This window comes from Pyrus communis, chromosome 10 (assembly GCF_041283825.1).
Source record: "Pyrus communis isolate YQ-2024b chromosome 10, ASM4128382v1, whole genome shotgun sequence".
Classification (NCBI taxonomy): Eukaryota; Viridiplantae; Streptophyta; class Magnoliopsida; order Rosales; family Rosaceae; genus Pyrus; species Pyrus communis.
Genome location: NC_142574.1, coordinates 19,535,702 through 19,555,257, shown reverse-complemented (window position 1 = coordinate 19,555,257; position 19,556 = coordinate 19,535,702). Strand labels below are relative to the sequence as shown.

Sequence of the window (19,556 nt, the reverse complement as noted above, 5' to 3'; positions counted from 1 at the left end):
GACCCGCGATTATTCGCACCGTCTTCACGTGATCGTAGCACTTGAGCGTATTTATTTACACTCAGTCTTGTCGTACAGACCACTTTAGGTGGTTCCGACTCGTGTGCAGGTATACTTATTGAGCTATTGGTTAGCATGATTGATGAGATATGGATAAGTCGTACAGGTCATTATAAGTGACTCCGACTTATATGATAGCCATGATTGATGAGATATGGATAAGTCGTACAGGTCACTGTAGGTGACTCCGACTTACATGCTAGCCATGATTGATGAGATATGGATAAGTCGTACAGGTCACTATAGGTGAATCCGACTTATATGCTAGTCATGATTGATGTGATATGGATAAGTTGTACATGTCATATTAGATGACTTTGACTGATATATCATTTTGTATTGATTAAGTTCATTTGGCCTACTTATTAATGCATGGTGGAGTTGATGGCAAACCGTGGTTTTGGTCATTTCTGAGTATGGTTTGGATATATGTATATTTGTTGTATTATTTTATGGAAAACGATACGTGTTTTACATTGAGGGGCATTACTTTTAGAAAGGTAATAACTTTGGAAAGCATGGTTTTATTGCTCACTCACACTCTCTATTTGGTGCCCTCCAGGTTTTAGCTGCTGAGTTTGTATGTAACAAGGATCTGTGGCGAATCTTAGTATTGATGGATACTTCTGAGGGTATGATTCTTACCCACACTCCTGTACCTTACTTATGCTCTGACATCGTGTGTGAAATGGGTTCGCTCATGCTCACAACGCACTCTGGCATTTAAAATTTTTAGGTTCAAATCATTCACATTTTTCTACACTCTATCACATTTTATGGCTTCGTCACCTTCCAGGTGTCGGCCAGCACAGCTCGATTCAGGGTCCAAGTGGACTTTCTGGTTTGGGGTGTGTCAAAATTTCTGTTATATGTTAATGTGGCACATAAATTGGTCCCACAAGATTTACGAGCTTTATCACAAATGGTCCCTGAGTCCTTAAAATAGATGCTGCAATCAATATTATCTCTCCATCACAATTTTGTCAAAAACTTTGTTATGTGGTAATAATTAATTAAAAATGTTGTCATAACACCTTTTTGCACAATGGGATTATCTCAAGACGGAACTCGCCGTTCTCTGTGTCACTAAGATCCCCAGCGTAGTGCCCAACATGCTCTCTAAGATTAAGGTTGTGTAGATGTCGATAGCCAAATATTAACAGTGAAGTCACATAAGTTGTCGTCAATCCAAGCCATCACAAGGTGGTCTCGATTCTAGTCCGGTTTAGTGGAGGGTGGATGGGTGCCTTGAGATTTTTATTTTTTATTTTTTATTTTTTTACAGAGAAAAGATGGTGAATGCTACCATAGATAGAGGTAGAGGGGTGGGGGTTGAGATCAGAGGTGATTGCAAGACTTGGTTTCTAGGTAGATAACTTTTTTAATTAATTATTAAATGATTAAACCTATTTCTAATTTATTTTTAATTTAATTAGACTTATGAGACTCATTCATGTGTCACATCAGCACATAATATAATTTTAGGAAAAGTAATGAAAAATGTTTGAAAACTTTGAGCTTTAACCAAAAGAATAAAAATGTGTTGTAAGTGAATAGTACCATGAGTGACTTTTTAGAGTAAAAATATTTTTAAAGTTAAAAGCGAACAGGATCAGGAGTGTTTCATTAAGACACCCTATAATTTTTGACAAAATTGTGGCAGAAGGACCACATTGATTTGAGACATCTATTTCGAGGACTATAGTGATTGATTTTCAATTTCAAGGACCATCTTGATATTGTGGGTTAATTTCAAGGACCATCTTGATGGTATGGGTCAATTTCATGAACCATTTGTGATAATACGACTTATGGAGCCTATTTATGTGTCACATCCAAATAACAGAATTATGACATAATGACTACATTTCTTTGCGACATTATTTTTAGGAATTACATTGATTGATTTTCAATTCCGTTGACCATGTTTAAATAGAAACACACACACACACACATATATATATATATATATATATAAACAACATGCAGCACTGATTAAAGGTTAAATACACTCCAGATTCATATATGAAAGCTAAATACAACACACCAGCCAAACATATGAGAAATTAGTAGAAGGCAAATCAACAAAGAAATCAAATGATGCAAAACCAAATGAATTGTAAGGAAATGAAATCCCATAGAGCACCAGAGAGATGATCGGCGCGCCCTAAACCTAGTGCCCTCCGCTACGCTCCTGTGGACCGTTAAATTCAAAAATGGATAAAACGGTCTGGATTAGTGTGAGTAATAAGGCAATCAAAACAGCTGAGGCAGACATAAAAGACCAAGGGGTTTTAAAATACTTCAACATAAAACCTGCCCATTGCACGTTCCAAACATTATTGCAGTGCTCGTTCATATCCTTGAATACGTGCTCTAAGTAACTCCCAATGACGCAGAAACCAACATCTTTGCTCATATTGTTGAAGAATTGAGTGAGCTCCTCGTCGAATCCAAGATAATTCTCGATGATGTTCTTCTCAGAGAGGAAGGTTGCATCCGCAGGCCTGTGGATGAGGCAGTTCATGAATGCAGCATAAGTGGTTATGTGCTTGTCGCAATCCTTATAACATTGTTCGAATGCAACGAAATTCAGGAGTACATGGATACTGTAATCGTCTACTATTACGTGTGGAATTTCTAGCACTCCATTGCAGAATTTGATATCTAGGAAGCTGGTTGCCTTGCTGTTCTTGAACTTAATTCCCGCTTGATGAAGCTTTTTCACTGTTCCGATCAATTCAACTGACTGAGGAGGATTTTCTCGAGGAAGATCAGGAATACCGGCGGTAAAAGTCACGTGAAATAAATCGAGTAGATGTACTCCGCCTACATTGAAAAATTGCTCCAAGACTTCGCCCGATCTTCGTTCCACTACGTAGTTAAGGAATTTTAAAGCAGCCTTGCTAAGGGACGAACACTGATTAGTATCCTCTCTTGAAGGTTTCGACATATCAAATAACTGTCGAAGAACGAAAAAAGGAATTTGGTTTTCTAGCCGAAGAAAGTCTAGCCTGAGTTGAGGCAATATCCATTCCGAGCTAATGATGGTGTCATCCCAATTTTCTGCAAAATGTTCAAATCTGGAGAAGACTTCGATAATGAAGAGACCATCTAGTACCATCATCTCAACGAGCTCGCTTTTGCTCAAGTAGTTGAGGGTCTCAGAATAGCACCCTCGTATCTTTTCCTCCCCCAAAGCTACAACCTGCAAGTAATCAGCGAGTTTGGGGCCAGTTGATGGTGTTCGATCAAGTAAGTCGCAAAGATATCTCCATTTGTGTTGCTGCATCATCTCCAGATGTTGGCGACCACGGTGATATGGGCCGATGGAGACTATATGCGGGTGGTAGTGCTTGCTGTTGACTTCGACCAACAGTTGAGGTACTTTGAAGATGCAGCAGGATGCCCTACCAGCTGATGGGCGGAGTAGCCAATCTGTTTTCTCAACTGACTTAAGACGTTCCTCCATTGACGACATCAGCTGAGTTATATTAACATCGTCTGGCAATTCAATTGGAATGACCACGTCCGGATCATCTCTTCCTCCATTGTCTTCTGATGGGAAACTTGATGCTGAAGATGAGGTCATTGTAGGCTCACAAATTTTTGGATTTATTATTCTCTCTTGTCTCCTTGATAAATAAAGGATTTCAAAGATTGTAAAAGCAGCAGCATGGATGGATTTATGTGGAAGCTTCCTTATATTTTAATAAAGACAAAGCAAAAAACGATGAACAGATGAGATGGTTTTGTGCCTCTGCCCTCTGTCATAGATGACATACCACTGTGATTTCCAAATTTACGGGTACTGTGACATCTTTGTATAGTTGAAGCTGCTAAGTGTCGGATTGCATCTTTTTTTTTATTTTTTTTTTTATAGAGGATAGTTACTTGTAACAGAAAAAAGTCGTGAATCGGGAAAGTTGTAAGGAATGGGTATATGATCAGTTGATCTTCTTAATGAGTCGAATTCTTGATTTTTAGGTATTAAGTTATGGATTGTAATACGGGACTCACATAATTTTTTTTTTAATTCAAAAATATGTTAGTAAACAAGAAAAAAGTCATGAACCGAAACTCGTTCCAGGTCAGTAAACATGACATAATTTCAAATAAATTTCTATCAGACTTGAAGATAAACGAAGAAGCAATCGTCTCAAGGGTTGCCTCTTCCCAACTAAAGGCAGCACTGCACAGAAATTCTTCTACTTTTAACTAAGGGCCACAGTATTTGATTCCATATTCTCTTTTTTCTTTTTTCTTTTTCTTTGTTTGTAAAACCCTGTACGATTGTGGAAGATTTAAGAGGGATTTCCTATTTTATTGGGGGAATTAATCGAAAAATAACAGTAACAGTGTTCGAACTGCATGCATGACAAGCCAAGTGGTTATGAAATGGGTTATTAATTATTCAAAATCACAATAAAGCATGAATTTGTCACAAACAAGTAATAAACTGTAACAAATGGCTAAAGACGGCGACGACCTAATGGTACAGCTTCCTAGTATTGACATTAGAGGACGTTAACCCGTGGCTAAGATAGCATTCACTCCTTCAGACTTAGCCTTGCACTTTGAACCTTCACCGAAAGCTTCGACTTCTGCTCTTCCATATCTCGTAGAACAGCAAGCAGATTTGCACGATAAACTTCACAGCGTTTGTTGGTGTTCTCCAACTCAGCAGACAATTCGCGGATTTTCTTTTCCTTCTCATCCTGATGAAAATAATGAGTATGGATGAAAAGAATAAGTAAACAGAAATAACGGCGTGGTATTTCACAATCGTACTGAAAACACAACCGCAAATTATGTCATGCACGGATTCTAAATATTATTCAAATCTGGGCCTCTCTGGCTACAGTCGTGAAATTGACTTTATGAATTACTGTGTTTGTAAGTTTGTAAACAGGGAACACCTAAAGATGCATTATTTCTTGGTTTGCACAGTTCAATAGCTACATGCGCCTAAGCTACCGAAGAAGCAAATAATTCAGAGAATATATCCACAATTTCCAGATTCATGAGAGAAGACATTGCACCTCTCAATAATTCTATTCCATGTTCAGAAACTTCCCAAATGACCCCAGTGTGTGCGAGAGGAAAGGAAGATATTCTCGTCAATAAGAATTATAACCAGAACAACACCACCACCAACAACAACGATAAATATCAATATTAAATAGAACAGATCAGGTTGTGAGGTAGGACAACTCACCGTGGATTGATACCCTGCCATTTCATTCGCTTCAGTCGCAGGAATTTCTTGGCTACCTCCATTGGCAAGGGAACTACCCTGTGTAGCTCCAGAACCTTTATTCTTGGTAGCAGCAACTTTCTTAGCAGCTTCCTGTAGAGCATTCATTGCTACATTGTATATGTGGATAGACCTTGCTCCCTCTTCTACATATTTGATTGCTTCCTGACGTAGATTGTTATACCTAACTGTTACAGATTCTCGAGAATTGCTTGGCGATTCAGAAGCACGTTCATCCAGCATAGCTCCGCCAGCTCCACTCTTGGCATTTCTTGTCCATCGTTTCAATACATATTGAGGAGGAAGTTTGAGAACATTCTTTGCTCTAAAAACTGCCAGTATGTGCCTACAGATTATCCCTGAATATTCAAACATTTGACAACTACAACTAGCTTTCATCTCAAAGGAATTGTAACTAACAGCATGAGCTTTGTGGTCTTCTCCAAATTTGGCCACTCGATAGGTGGCAACAGTTCCTGAGTCATCAATTTTGGTTGCAGGATTTGCCATGGTCTCAACCAACTCCTCCTGGAACTTCTTAAATATTCTCCTTGTATAGAGGTTTGCAGCTTGTTTTTCCATAGGAGACGGTGTCTTCAGAACTGGCATAGTATTAGTAGTGTCATAATCTGCTTTTAATTCCATTTCATGCCAACTAACTAAAGCTTTCTCGTACTGCTTAATCAAAACCTGCATGGTAGTGGATGCATTCACATACCCATCAAAAAACAAGGCTAACCTTTCACTTCCCTCACTTACAGCAAACTCTCCAAAAAAGGTGTCCTTCATGTAAACCGGGACCCACTGTTGCCTAGCATTGTACATGGATTGAAGCCACTCATTATCCATGATGTAGTGTCTTCCGAGCAATGACTGCCACCGTGACTCAAACTCATCAATTGTCTCACTCTCATTGACACACTTCTTAAACTCGGTTTCGAAAGTAGGATGAGAATGATACAGCTGATCCAACTTCTCTTGTGTTTGTTTAAATATGGCCCACTTACAGAAGCGATGGCGGGTTTCAGGAAGAATTTGCGCAACTGCAACTTGCATGTGCCTATCTGGATCAGTAGTGATAGAGACAGGGAGGCGTCCAGCCATTGCATGAAGCCAAGTTTGAAATAGCCATACGAAGGAGGACTCAGACTCATTGAGAATTAACGCACAGCCAAACAACACCGGCTGGCCATGATGATTAAATCCGGCGAATGAGGCAAACGGTACCCTGTAGCGGTTTATCCTATACGAAGTGTCAAATATAACAGCATCTCCAAAATATGTATAGTTCATCCTGGCTGTTGCGTCCACCCAAAATATATTACCACTAGAGTGATCACTATCACTCTGAACTGCATAAAAGAAAGCAGGATTGTCTGCCTGCATTCTTTTTAGATAGTCCAGAACATGCTGACCCCCACCCCCGAGGGTCCTCTGTCTGACGCCGATCATGTAGCTTCTCAATTTAACTGTACCCCATGAGGGAAGAAAAACAGTCAGAAATGGTTCCACCAAAGGCCCTTGTTAAACATGGAAGGTAACTCACACAAGCCAAGGTTCAAAACCTCAAACTAAAACTAAAGCATGGTATCTACCAACATCAGTGCATTTTCGCTAAAATTAAATGCTAAGCATCGTATATGCGATCATCATGACCAGGCTCAACCCGACTGTGAAAGTGTTCCATCCCTAATAAATTCTTACATGAAAGTCTTTAGCTATATTTACTAGAATAATGCCATGATTCCGCTATTACTTATATTGCGTGTAGAAAGGCCTTACTGGCCTGAAAATTATTCGCAACGTTAACACATTGTTATAAGAAGGGAATTGTTCAATCAGAAAAACTTCAACATACTCTAAACAGTCCAAAACTTTGAAATTGTCTTCAACCAACACCATTAACATTGCAGTTTACTAAAACAGGAAAAATAAAATATTTACCAGTTAACACCAACCCACAAACTACTTCACAGAGAGAGAGAAGAAGAAACTGTAAATTTGGTGAAAATAGGCAATTGGGTAGTAAAAAAGAAAGATGCTTTAGCATTTAGGAAGCTGAAAGCCTGCAAATAATTGGGTGCCCACACCCACACTTATCAATTTAAACATGAATTTGAATTTTGAACAGTTGGCCTCAAAAAAAAAATTGAAGAGAAATCCGGAAGACGATGAACAAATTGAAGCAAAATTATATGTACTGGGGAATTGAGACTCACCCAAAACTGCAATCGAGCTCTGCTGCACGGAATAGTGGGTCTTCGTAAAATCAAAGGCAAGTCCCGATCGCCGTCGTCCTCTGGCGATTGTGTTTCTTGAGAGTTGAGAGTTGAGAGTTGAGAGTTGAGCGTGACAGAGAGGCCCGCCTACACGCTGCTTAAAGCTCCATTTTTAGTGAATAGTGATCTCTTGGAATTTTATTTTGGAAAATTTTATTTGAATCGCGTAACTTCTTTTTACATTTAATTTAAATTTTAAATGTTAATTATTTTTTTATCATAGTATATAATTACCATCAAATACAATATAAAATTAATAATAAAACTTATATTTATCAATAAACTCATACCTTATAATTAAACCCATCATCACACTTTGTTTATTCTACGTTCATTTCGGCTAAAACCCTAATAGTTCTTATAGAGAAAAACAAGCTTATTTTTTTTTATCGATAGATGGTGATTCTAAAGCTTTGAATACACAACCTTTGAAGCATCTTCTTCTGCGCAAGAAAATCTATTATTCCTACATGCAAATAAAATCACTGATACATGAATATCAAGAAAACAAGAAATTGAAAAGTGTTAGGTATATGGAATATTCATAAACAAGCAGAAACTTCACCAAATTATTTAATTTTGGATTTTATTTTCTAAATGGGTGTAAAGATAAATTTACATTTTTAATTGGTTTGGAAGGGTAATTTAGGTAATAACTTTTGGTTTAAAGAGCTATTAATTCTTTAATTAAAAATAATAAGGGTTTAAAAAATAAGTTGGGTGTAGAAAGAGGTTACATGGATTCAAATAAAATTTTCCTTTTATTTTTCATGAAATTTTTTTTATTGGAATTTTTTTTTTAATTAAAGAGAGGAGTATCTAATACAGTCATTTCCAGTACAATCAAATAAAAAATAACTTCGATCAATAACGGGTAAACACCTCTTCCAAATATAATGTCCAAGCATGAATAGCCAACATTAATAATTACATCACTTAGTATTACGATATAATATTATTATTTTTTATTAGTAAATAAATTATAAGTCCGACTATCTTTATATATATATATATATATATATATATATATATTAAAGACTTTCACCCATTTTTTCAATATAAACCTCATTTAGCCTCCATGAGTAACCATTAGTAGTTAGTTATGTGTTAATTGCGGCGGCGGCGGTGGTGGTAGTGGTGGTGGTGATGGTGATGGAGTATTCATGAGTATCCATTGGAGAAAGGATCCTTGCCGGATCCTCTTTATGAGGATTTCGGGAATCCTCCAATCACATATGTTCATCGTACATCGTGTGGCAATTTTTTGTCAGATACTGTTTATATTCAATTTTAAATAAAAAATTTACAATAATTTCTGACTACACAATATATAATGAACGAATGTAATTTGAAAATTTACATAATTTTCACGAAGAGGATTCGGCAATAATCTATCCATTGCCCCATCTTGGGGCTGAACTCGTCCACGCGGCACGACCTAAACTGTACCACCATGGGTGGAGCCAAAGGTGGGCTCGGGTGATACTTGACCACGATCTTGCAGGGTAAAATAAGGTAATTTGTATTAAAACCGGGAAGGTTATGTCGAATTCCCAATAGAAATTTGTGTTGTTATTTTATTTTTATTTTTTTAAGAATTAACCTGTAATATTTTGTCTCTCGAGTCATCATGCATAAAATAACTTCATCACCTTTTAGGTGTGTACCATCTCGAGGTTGGGATGCGTCACTGGGTAATACAAAATACTAGAGGTCCTTACTTTTGTGTTTGTGGTCATGCGAACACGTAGGTCGGATGACTACATAGGATCTACAAGTTTCTTCTTCTCGAAGAAGGGAAAAACTCCAGCGTGGAAAGTGGGTCACTTTCCGGGCACCTCTCTCTCTCAAACCTCCTTCATCCGACACCTTTCGTGTCAACGTGACAACTTTTTAGTAACTTACCCCACTTGCCCGACCAAATAACGCCTGTACCAAAAGTTCTCTCATCGAACATTGTTCGAACCCCCTCGAGGCTCCTCCAACAATGCTCGAACTCGGTTGGAGTAGCTAAAACTCTTCAACAATCGGTTGTTTTTAGAGAGGGGAAAATCATCATCCTCATATTTTGATTTCTTGAAAGCATCTCAACTCCAGCACGGTCGATTCTTTTCATTTCTTCAATTTGTTCTTTCAGTTGATTGAACTCTACTCGAGAAATTCAGATCCTACAAGTGTATACAAAACACAAGAATACTGATTATCACACTGCAAAATAAAACTCCCCCCGAAAAAGGCTCGGAAGAACATAACATTCCATCCTCACTTTCCCAGCCACCCGAACTCAAGCTTTCAGTTTCGGTGTCATACTGCACCGTATTGCTCTCAATGCGAAAGCAAGGTGATAACTGACAATCGGCACAATACCAAATAATCAGCAAACTCCAAATGAGCTTAACAAGCGAAACTGTATACACATGTAAATCACTACCGAAGCAAAACGGGACAACAAAAGCCTAAAAATCAATCCAAGCACGAATAGTAAACAAACTGTTTGTACATATATACTCCAATGAAAATGCATTAACCTTTCTAACAGAAACTGCAGTCAATGGATTCTGTTCAGCCAATTTGCAAGGATGAGTAGAAGATGACTTGTCAATTCAAGGATGAATTTCCCTACAAGCTTATATGAAAACTTAAAATTGAAGGTGTTATTCGACGGGCAAAGAAAATTACATCTGATTATTATCTTCAACTGCAACCAATAGACAAATGAAAGTATACACACACACACACACACACACACACACAATGAAAAAAAAGCTACCAAAGCATTTCCATACCCTGATGAACCTTTCAGCTCTGATATCTGTCTTCTTGTGCAACCATTCACACAACGATTTTTCCTCCTACAAAGTTACCGTTGCTGACTTGGAGATCACAAGAATCATACCCCATAAAATGTCAGAAACAATATAAATCGGTTTAAAATAACATAACTATTAACTGATAATGAAAAGAAAACAAGTCTAATGAATATGCCAATATAAGATTTACATGTGAGGTATCAAGCCTGTCACGAGTCAAATCCACAGCCAAGATCCATAATCTACAATATGGACCCTGCCAATTTCCCACATAAGTGGAGCTTATTTTCCGATTGATCTTATGTCAGACGCAAGGACAACTACCTGCATAGAGTTCGAATCCTACAACTATAAATTCATAGCATATGCATCTACAAAATTTGTGGAAACATAGCACAACTTTCAGACTTCCAATTTATACAGCATCCATAAGTGAAGGAACAGCCTTATCCAAAAAACATTGTGAAAGTACACTGACTAAAAAACAATCAAAATAAAAGATAAGTACATGAGACTATATTGCACCTTTATAGGATTAGGCCGTCTTTCATGCCAATTTTAATGTTTTGTACTTTAATTGACAACTGTAACTTATGATCCTCTATATCTTTCAAAACTGAACGCAGGTTAGCCCGGTACACTTCACATTTCCGCTTTGCACACTCCAGCTCGTTCGTAAGTTCTCGGATTTTTTTGTCCATGTCATCCTGCACAATAACATCCATTAGAACAAAGTTACAGCAGGCTTGAACAGATCACATATGCAAACCATTAGTCAAACTATGAGGCAAACATCAGCAAAGAAAGACTCTGTCAACACAGAACACTCCATCAAAGGTAAAAATATAAGGCTAAGGCCTTAATAAAAGTAATCAAATAAAGAAAATCGGGAAATGGCTCTGACCTCAGACAAATGTTGTCCAGAGCTTCCTTCATGATCCCCACTAGCACAATGTGCTGCCCGACTTGCTCCACCAGCCAAACTCCCCCTGACATGCCCATTGAGCATGGCTTTCCCCTCATTCTTTATGGCATGAGCTACTTTTTTTGCAGCTTCTTTCAAAGCTTCCACTGCAATGTCATAAGTTTCTGAAGACCTTGCTCCATCTACAAATTTAAAAGCCTCATGACGTAGGGTATTGTACCGCACAGTATGAGATTCTAGATAATTGGTATATACATCACTAGAACGTTCTTCTAACATGACGCTGCTCTTGGCATTTCTAGTCCATCGTTTCAATATGTAATGGGATGGGAGCGTCAGCACATTGGTCACTCTAAAGACTGCCAATACATGTCTGCAAAGAAGACCTGAAAACTCAAACATCTGGCAACTACAAGTTGCCATCATCTCCAAAACATTAAGCTTAACATAATATGCTTTATGGTCTTCCCCAAACTTTGCTACTTGATATGTGATGATCTCCCCATCATCATCACCCTTAGATGCCGTGAAAGTTAGCGTTCCAACTAGCTCCTCTTGAAACCTCATAAATATCTTTTTTGTGTAAAGCTCGGATGCTTGCTTTTCCATTGGAGATGGGGTTTTCAAAACTGGGGCAGTGTTCATAGTTTCAAAGTCTGCTTTCACTTCCTTCTCATTTCTACTCTCTAGAGCTTTCTCATAAAGCTTAAAGAATTGGCTCAAATTTGTTGAAGCATTCACATATCCATCAAAATATGAGTTCATACTGTCACTTCTTTGGGTAATGGACATTTCTGCAAAAAAAGTGTCCCGCAGATAAACAGGGACCCACTGCCTGCGAGCGGAGTATACCATTTGAATCCATTCATGATCTCTGAGACTGTATTTATCAACAAGAGACAACCAGTAAGACTCAAATTCTTCTATGGACTCAGTCAAATTAACACACTTGTGAAAGTCTACTTCAAAAGTTGGATGTTTAAGAAACACATGGGATAGCTTCTCCTGGCATTTCTTAAAGACGTGCCATTTGCAGAAACGGTGCCGGGTCTGTGGGAAAACCTGCTTGATGGCTGACTGTATCACGGGATCATGATCAGTGGTAATTGACACTGGGGGGCGGCCTGACATTGCCATAAGCCATGTTTTGAACAGCCAAACGAATGATGCTTCAGATTCATTTATCAGAAAGGCACAACCAAACAAAACAGGCTGTCCATGATGGTTCACCCCTGTGAAAGGTGCAAAGGGCAAGCGGTACCTGTTAGACCTGTAGGTAGTGTCAAAAGTAACAGTATCACCGAAGTAACTATAGTTGATCCTTGCCCTTGGATCAGCCCAAATGACATTTCCCATGGACTTATCGCCATCGCCCTGCACAGCATAGAAAAAGTTCTGGTTATCAGCTTGCATTTGTCTCAAGTAATCCAAAAGCATCTGAATGTCCCCATCTAAGCTCTTCTGGCGATTATTCCTCATGTAATTCCTACAGTCCACCTCTGTAAATCCGACTTTGCTTATCCCACCATATTCCTTAATCAGCGCTGACATAATCCTCCTGGGGCCCATTCCAGCAGCCTGCAAGGTATCAATCAAAGTCTTAGCAGGACCGGATATTTGCCTGTGAGAACGAAGACAATGCACCTGATCAGGCGGAACCAACTCATGATTATGCTCCTTAACAAAACCAGACACCACCCATCTTCCCGAATCTTGCATCTTCACAGAAAAGGATGCTTTGCACCCTACCCTAGTGACAGTCCGAGGGCGCTTAATCTCCCTATCCTTGGTGCGCTTCTCATTCAAATTCCGGAAACCCTCTTTAGCACAAACAAACTGCCTCTGTATGATTGCTCCATCACGCCTGGAACGACGTGAGGAGCTGACACGAGTACTGAACCCAACACGCCGTGCATACGAATTGTAAAAGGCCTTGGCAGCCTCTTCAGACTCAAATTCCATGCCATCATATGGCTCAAGGTCCAAGAGATCCCCCTCAGGCAAGTAAATTTCACCACTCCCTCCACCACCGAAAACAATACCACTGCCACTACCAGTGGCACTTCCCATAAGAGGACTATCAACCATTTCCTCATCATCAACAGGATGCTCAATGTCTACAAAATCATCGTCCCCATCTCGGCCTCCCCCTCCTCCCAACCCAATATCAAATTCAATCACCTCGTTATCCATGTCAAAGTTTCAAACTGTTTCAGATCAATTCCAATAGAATGATCTCAAGTCCCTAACCTCACACTGACAGTGCTGTATTCTGTGCAATTATAAAATGGGTATTATGTACGTAAATATATTTACGCATAAATAGAATCACTGATACATAAATAGGTTCAAATAAGTCTCAGTTCCTCTACAATTTTAGCGGGAAAAAAATGAAATTTCAAAGTAAATTCTAACAAATATGCAAAAATCTATGGAAAAAAAAAATAAATAAATAACTGACCCTGAAAGAGTGAGACTTTCACATAGTCGTGTACTGCTGAGAAAGTGAGCTCTGGTGGATCTTCAGAAATATTCAACCTTTAGCTCTAGCCAATGGAGTGAGAGACAAAAATGGCAAGTTTTAATTAGGGTTTTCAGAATGGCAGAGAAACCCTAGAATCCGGTTCAAATTTGAGTGGAATTGGTGATTGGGTTTAGGGTTTTGGATTCTAATTGATTGAATTGAAGGAAAATTTTGGGAAAAAATGATTAAAAATTTGGGAGAGATAGTGAAGGCGAAAGAGGGACGGGAGCTTGAGATGGGTGGGTACGCTGTTCGTATACTATTCTTACCCAGTTCCTGGGGTTTCGATCAACTAGGTCATCCTTCAGTTGCGTGAACGCTTATGTACCGTTAGATTATTTGATGATCATTACAATATTTTTTAGAAATTTCTATATACACGTGCAATTGGAATTTTTTCTTAATTTAAAATAATAGTGTTCACACATTTTTCTCACCGTCCATATAAATCTATTAATTTTTACTAGCATATAGGCATTCATAAAATGTGTGAGACAATTTTTTATTTTTGTTTTTGGAAATGGAAGGAGAAAGAGAAAGAGAGTGATAAAGAATGTGGAGGTGAGAAGTTTTTTATTTTTTATTTTTTATTTTTATTTATTTATTTTAATTAAACATATGTTAAAATTATATGTAGGTGAGACTTTGAAAAAAAAAACAGCAAAATTTGGTTGTGTGAATTTACATATCTGCCCCATATTTCTTATTCATGTATTGTTTTAATTAAAGAGTTAAACTGGTAATTTCATAGAATTTTGGTTGACAATGAGTGTTTTATTAATTAGTAGAGATATGTTAACCATCTTCAAGTCATTCGATATGACGACTAGAAATTGAGAAGGAGTACGTGGATAACACCATCTTTTGAAAATCGTTTTATTTCTATTTTACATCTCAATTACATATTTTTTAAGGTTAATTTCAGTTTACTATCTTGAAATTTCTTGGTTTTCAACATTTGGTACATCAAGTTTTTTTTCATCTCATAGTGGTACCTGAAGTCATAATTTTGGGACAGTTTTATACATCTGTTAAGGTTGTTAAATCAGTCGTTAACTGGTGATGTGACGTCCATGTGGACAATGATTGAACGACACGTGTCAATACGGACCCACATAAATACTAAACAATTTTAAAAATTAAAATATAATTTAAAAAAATTAAAAAAAAATTGAAAAACCCATCATTCTCCTATCTCACACCCCCCCATCCCACCCAACCGTCCCTCCCGTCTATCCTCTGCGCCCACCCAACTCTCCCTCCCTTCTTTCTCCACTGCTGGCGCCGGCGTCCATCCCACTGCCATTCACATCCAACGGTGGGAAATTTAGATCGAATGGCAGCGGGGCCTTGTGAAACGATGATGACGCGACGAAATCCCCATCGTCCGCTACCATCGATGAAGACGAATCACAATCGTTGTGGCAGTCCTCAGAAACCACCAGTGGCATCCTTGGCTGTCGTTTCCTCCGCGACAAATCGGCAGCCTTTCACATGAAGGGTGTTCTCACGCTGCTATCTGCATTGGGTGGCGGTAAGGAGGGCCAGGGAGGGGTTTAGGGCGTCAGCTCCAATCCGGCGACACACTCCACATCTCCAGATCCGGAAACACACTGCACATTCGCGATTCGGCCTTGGAAGATAGAGAGAGAAACTGAGATAGAGGAGAGAGAAAGATAGAAAGTTCAAATCTGGGGGAGCTAATCGGGTTGTCGGGGTCGATAGAAGGTGAACCGGCATTAGCCGTTGAGAGAGAAGGGAGGGAGGGTTGGGGTGGGATAGGGGGTCGGGGTGTGAGGTAGAAGAAGGATGGGTTTTTTAATTTTTTTTTTTTTTTTTAGTTTGTATTATTTTTTGTTTTTTATTTATTTATTATTATTTTTAATATCTACGTTGGCCCATATTGACACATGACGTCCAGTTATTGTCCACGTGGGCGCCACATCAATAGTTAACGGCTGATTTAACAATAACCTTAACGGATGTATGAAACTGTCCCAAAATTATGACTTCAGGTAGCACTCTGGGATGAAAAAAACTTGATGTACCAAATGTTGAAAACCAAGAAACTTCAGGGTAGTAAACTGAGATTAACCCTATTTTTTAATAAAAAAAATTTTAAATAATAATAAAGCAACCTACAAAGTGGATTTGAAATTCATTTAAAACATGTAATTTTATGATTTTGTCTCTATTTTGCTTAGATAGTTGTTCATTGTTCTGCCCTACTAAGCGAGGGTATTACAAGGATATTAAAAATTTCACTCTTTCGTCAAATGAGAATTTAAATCTCATTATTACTAGCTCATTATGAGGCTAATCCTACTCCTTCCCCTTAGTGTAGATAATATCGTTTGTAAAAATAAAAAAGCTTCACTCTTTTTGACTTATCACTTTATATATATATATATATATATATAGGGAGCATACCAAAATGGTGAAAATATCTCTAAAACACCTTCTCTTGATGGAGAAGAACAACGAACAACTGCTAAAACAAGATAAGGACAAAAATGGATCTTCAAACCCACATTGTGGGTGGTTAATTATTCTTCCTTTGTATTTAAATTTTTTTTTTATTAAAATGTAATTAGATGTAAAACTGAAATAAAAATTAATTTTCAGATTAAAAAAAATTCAAATTGCCACATGCGTACACATGTTGCTAGAGGATGGTATTATTTTATCTTTGCGTTGGATTTAAAATGATTGGCTAGATTGGATTAATCATTCTCGCGGTTGGATTTAAAATGATTGGCTAGATTGGATTAATCATTCTCGCGGTCATAGGGTACTTGCAATAGAACTTTATGGTAAAAAAAAATTAGGAATTAAATCCGTATGGTGAAGATTATTAACAAATTTGACCTAAAAGTTCATTACGGTTAAAATTGTAAAATTGTATTTTCATGTTTATAAACCAAAGAACCTCCTATATTTTTTTGCAACAGATGCAAAACGTTTCTATATAAAATCACCTCAAGTGTTTTTCATGGTAATTTTATGTTGAAACACTTGTCATGTGTTTCTTCCCTATGTATGATCGTGGCCCTCGCAAAATCCGTTCCAAACGTACCCACATGCGAATTATAGGGTACGTTACATAGAGTTGAAAACTTAAGTGTTACACAATTGATTAGTGGATAGGAAACGGAAACTACTATTTTAGGCCACTTAATAGATGGTTTACATTGATGTGACCGTCTGGAATGTCCTTATATTAATTTAGTTGTTGTGGTGGTAAGAGAAGTTTTTCCGTCTAATCTCCAACAGTTTCTGTAAACATAATTCTTTAAATACAAGTTGGTTGACCTAGGTGACAATTTGAAGAATAAAATTTATTACGTCATAACTACGCACTAATAAATTTCATAAAATTTTAGGGCTTGTTTGATATCCTATTTGAAATTTTTTATCATTTCTGAAAACATTTCTTAAGAACATTTCTTGAATTTTTTTTTTTAAGACTCAAAAACTTGATTGGTTTGCGATTTAAATTTTTTAAATCTTACGACTTAAACTAGACAAAGAGATCTAAAAAGAGGGGGGTTGCAGGAGAGGGAGAAAGATGAGAGATGAGGAAATAAAATAAGAGATGGTTGAAGGAAAGGAAAAAAAAAGAGAGGATCAGACGAGATAGAGAAGAAGATGAGTGTGAGAAAGAACCGAGGGAATGAAAAGAGTGGATTAGAGGAGAGACGAAAAAGGTAAAAAAAAAAAATAAAAAAAAAAAATGAGGAGAGAAGAAGAAAAGGGAGAGATAGATTTGGAGTGAGGGGGGAGGGAGAGAAAAAAAATGAGTGAGTTTAAGTTTAAAAACTCTAAAAACTCATTTTTTATGTTTTTAGAGAATATATTATATTTTTTTAGTTAATCTTGAGTTCAGTTTTTCAAAATAGTCCTCCCAAACAAGTTTTTAAAGCCTAAAACTTGAAAATTGTTTTTGAGTTTAAAAAGTTGAATTCAAGTACAATACCAAACAGACTTTTAGTATTTTATTATTTTCTAAATCTAAAGGAAACTACTCTTTTAGGAAATGAAAGTTGACAAAGAAAACATTTAATAACTGGAAAAAGAAAAAAAAAAGTTTGTGGAGTGGGGTAGAAAGTCTCCAAATTTAGAGAGTGAGCAAAAGTTCTACATTGGTGGATTGGGTTTATCAACTTTGTGAAGTAAAGAAATCATATATTACACTTTAAATTTCACAAAAACAAGCTTTGTGGACTCTTTTGAAGGTACATATATTTCTTATCTTACTCACAAACAAAAGGTTCAAAAATAAAAGGAATAAAAAAACAAACAACCTGGTATGGAATTGTGATAACTGAAAACAAAACGACATGTGTCAAAAAAGTAATATGACATATTCTAATTTAGGCAGATTATAAAGAAAACAAATGGCAAGAACAATAGATTAAGGTTTGGATCTATTATGTCGAACCCAATCTATTTCGTTCTAAAGTAGAACAAGAGTACATAGGTTGATTTTGTATGCCAGGTTCGATGATCATTTTTAAAAATTGGCAAAATTTAAGTCACAATCACGACCTATGAATATATTCTCTTGTTTATGTCTTTCTTAACACGCAACTCTCGTTATAAGAAATATGTAGATACATCCTCATCATTTTTGCCCACTATTAAAATGTGGCAAAGTTTAAGTCGCAATCATGGCCTCTGAATATATTCTCTTGTCTTTATCTCTCTCATCACATGACTCACGTTATAAGAAAGATATAGATACATCACCATCACTTTATCCACTTGTTAAAGGTGGCAAAATTTGAGGCACAATCACAATCTATGAGTATATTTTTTTTGTCTTTATCTCTCTCTCTCATCACATGACTCATGTTATAAGAAATATACAAATACGTCCTCGTCACTTTTGCCACATTTTTAGAAATGGCAAAATTTGAGGACAACAATAACCTATGAATATATATATTTGTATGTCTCTATCTATATCTCATCACATTACCCAAGTTTATAAAAAAGATATTTGTACATCCCAATCACATAATAGATCTACTATAAAATTCATTATCAAAATCTTATCGAACTTAAAAGACTCTTAAATGCATAGAAAAATTCAACCAACACACAATCACCTAACCTAAAGTACCCACCCTACATAAATAATACACCCACACCATATCAAGGGCTAAAATTAAGTAATACATTAATTTTCTTTTGTTAAGCGATAGTAGATTAAATTGTTAGTTATTAGGGGGGAGAGTTTGGTATGATCAAATCCACTTTAAAGTGCATATACATTATTACTTTTTGCCATTGAAGTAAAGCTCCACATGTTGAAATAACTACATTATTCAAAGAGAGTTTTAACGAAAAGCTCACAGTATTGTTCACTTTAATGAAAAATCACATTTTTACACTAAAAAGTCAATCCTGGTACTATTCACTTTATCCTTTATTTTGTCATTATTATTAAAACTCAAAGTTTTCAAGTCATTTTTATTAGTTTTCTTTTATTCAAAACAGATTACCTTTAGTAAATTGACTCATATATTTAATAAATTATTAAATACATGCTAGATACAAAGATGTTAGAATTATAAATTATAAAAAGAAAAGATATTTGAAAAAGGGAGAAGTTTGGAAAATAAAAAAAATTTAATTTTTGTAAAATTATATTACCACTCATAATTTAATTTGCGATAAAAGTTCAAATTATAGTCAC

The 19,556-nt window shown here is 36.8% G+C and overlaps 3 protein-coding genes across 6 annotated transcripts; all 3 read right to left on the bottom strand.

Moving 5' to 3' along the window:
- Positions 1-2,067: 2,067 nt before the first annotated feature.
- Positions 2,068-3,872, bottom strand: LOC137727419 (UPF0481 protein At3g47200-like). The gene has a single exon (XM_088678629.1). It carries the CDS (start codon positions 3,650-3,652, stop codon positions 2,234-2,236), a length of 1,419 nt encoding a protein of 472 aa, XP_088534755.1. The 5' UTR covers positions 3,653-3,872; the 3' UTR covers positions 2,068-2,233.
- A 576-nt stretch (positions 3,873-4,448) lies between these two features.
- On the bottom strand, positions 4,449-7,728 carry LOC137729386 (protein FAR1-RELATED SEQUENCE 9). The gene is made up of 3 exons (XM_068468332.2): positions 7,537-7,728; positions 5,279-6,786; positions 4,449-4,778 (listed from the first exon to the last, which is right to left on the bottom strand). Exons 2-3 carry the CDS (start codon positions 6,767-6,769, stop codon positions 4,611-4,613), a joined length of 1,659 nt encoding a protein of 552 aa, XP_068324433.2. The 5' UTR covers positions 6,770-6,786; positions 7,537-7,728; the 3' UTR covers positions 4,449-4,610.
- Positions 7,729-10,039: 2,311 nt separating this feature from the next.
- On the bottom strand, positions 10,040-14,199 carry LOC137729082 (protein FAR1-RELATED SEQUENCE 5). Of its 4 annotated transcripts, XR_015952605.1 has the most exons (5): positions 13,793-14,155; positions 11,311-13,603; positions 10,932-11,113; positions 10,597-10,730; positions 10,040-10,469 (listed from the first exon to the last, which is right to left on the bottom strand). XR_015952605.1 is itself a non-coding variant. In XM_088678480.1 (4 exons), exons 2-3 carry the CDS (start codon positions 13,522-13,524, stop codon positions 10,934-10,936), a joined length of 2,394 nt encoding a protein of 797 aa, XP_088534606.1. In that variant the 5' UTR covers positions 13,525-13,603; positions 13,793-14,155; the 3' UTR covers positions 10,040-10,469; positions 10,932-10,933. The 4 variants fall into 4 exon arrangements, 3 of the variants coding, with proteins under 3 accessions (XP_088534606.1, XP_088534605.1, XP_068324007.2); XM_088678480.1 differs by lacking the exon at positions 10,597-10,730; XM_088678479.1 differs by lacking the exon at positions 10,040-10,469 and having other exon boundaries at positions 10,570-10,730.
- Between the last annotated feature and the right edge of the window lie 5,357 nt (positions 14,200-19,556).

Coding starts and splice junctions, on each gene's coding strand:
- LOC137727419 (XM_088678629.1), bottom strand. CDS start 3,652: ATGACCTCATCTTCAGCATCAAGTTTCCCATCAGAAGACAATGGAGGA.
- LOC137729386 (XM_068468332.2), bottom strand. CDS start 6,769: ATGATCGGCGTCAGACAGAGGACCCTCGGGGGTGGGGGTCAGCATGTT. Junction 4,779..5,278: donor TGGCAGGGTATCAATCCACG/GTGAGTTGTCCT, acceptor TATTTTCATCAG/GATGAGAAGGAAAAGAAAAT.
- LOC137729082 (XM_068467906.2), bottom strand. CDS start 13,524: ATGGATAACGAGGTGATTGAATTTGATATTGGGTTGGGAGGAGGGGGA. Junction 11,114..11,310: donor CTGGACAACATTTGTCTGAG/GTCAGAGCCATT, acceptor GTTATTGTGCAG/GATGACATGGACAAAAAAAT.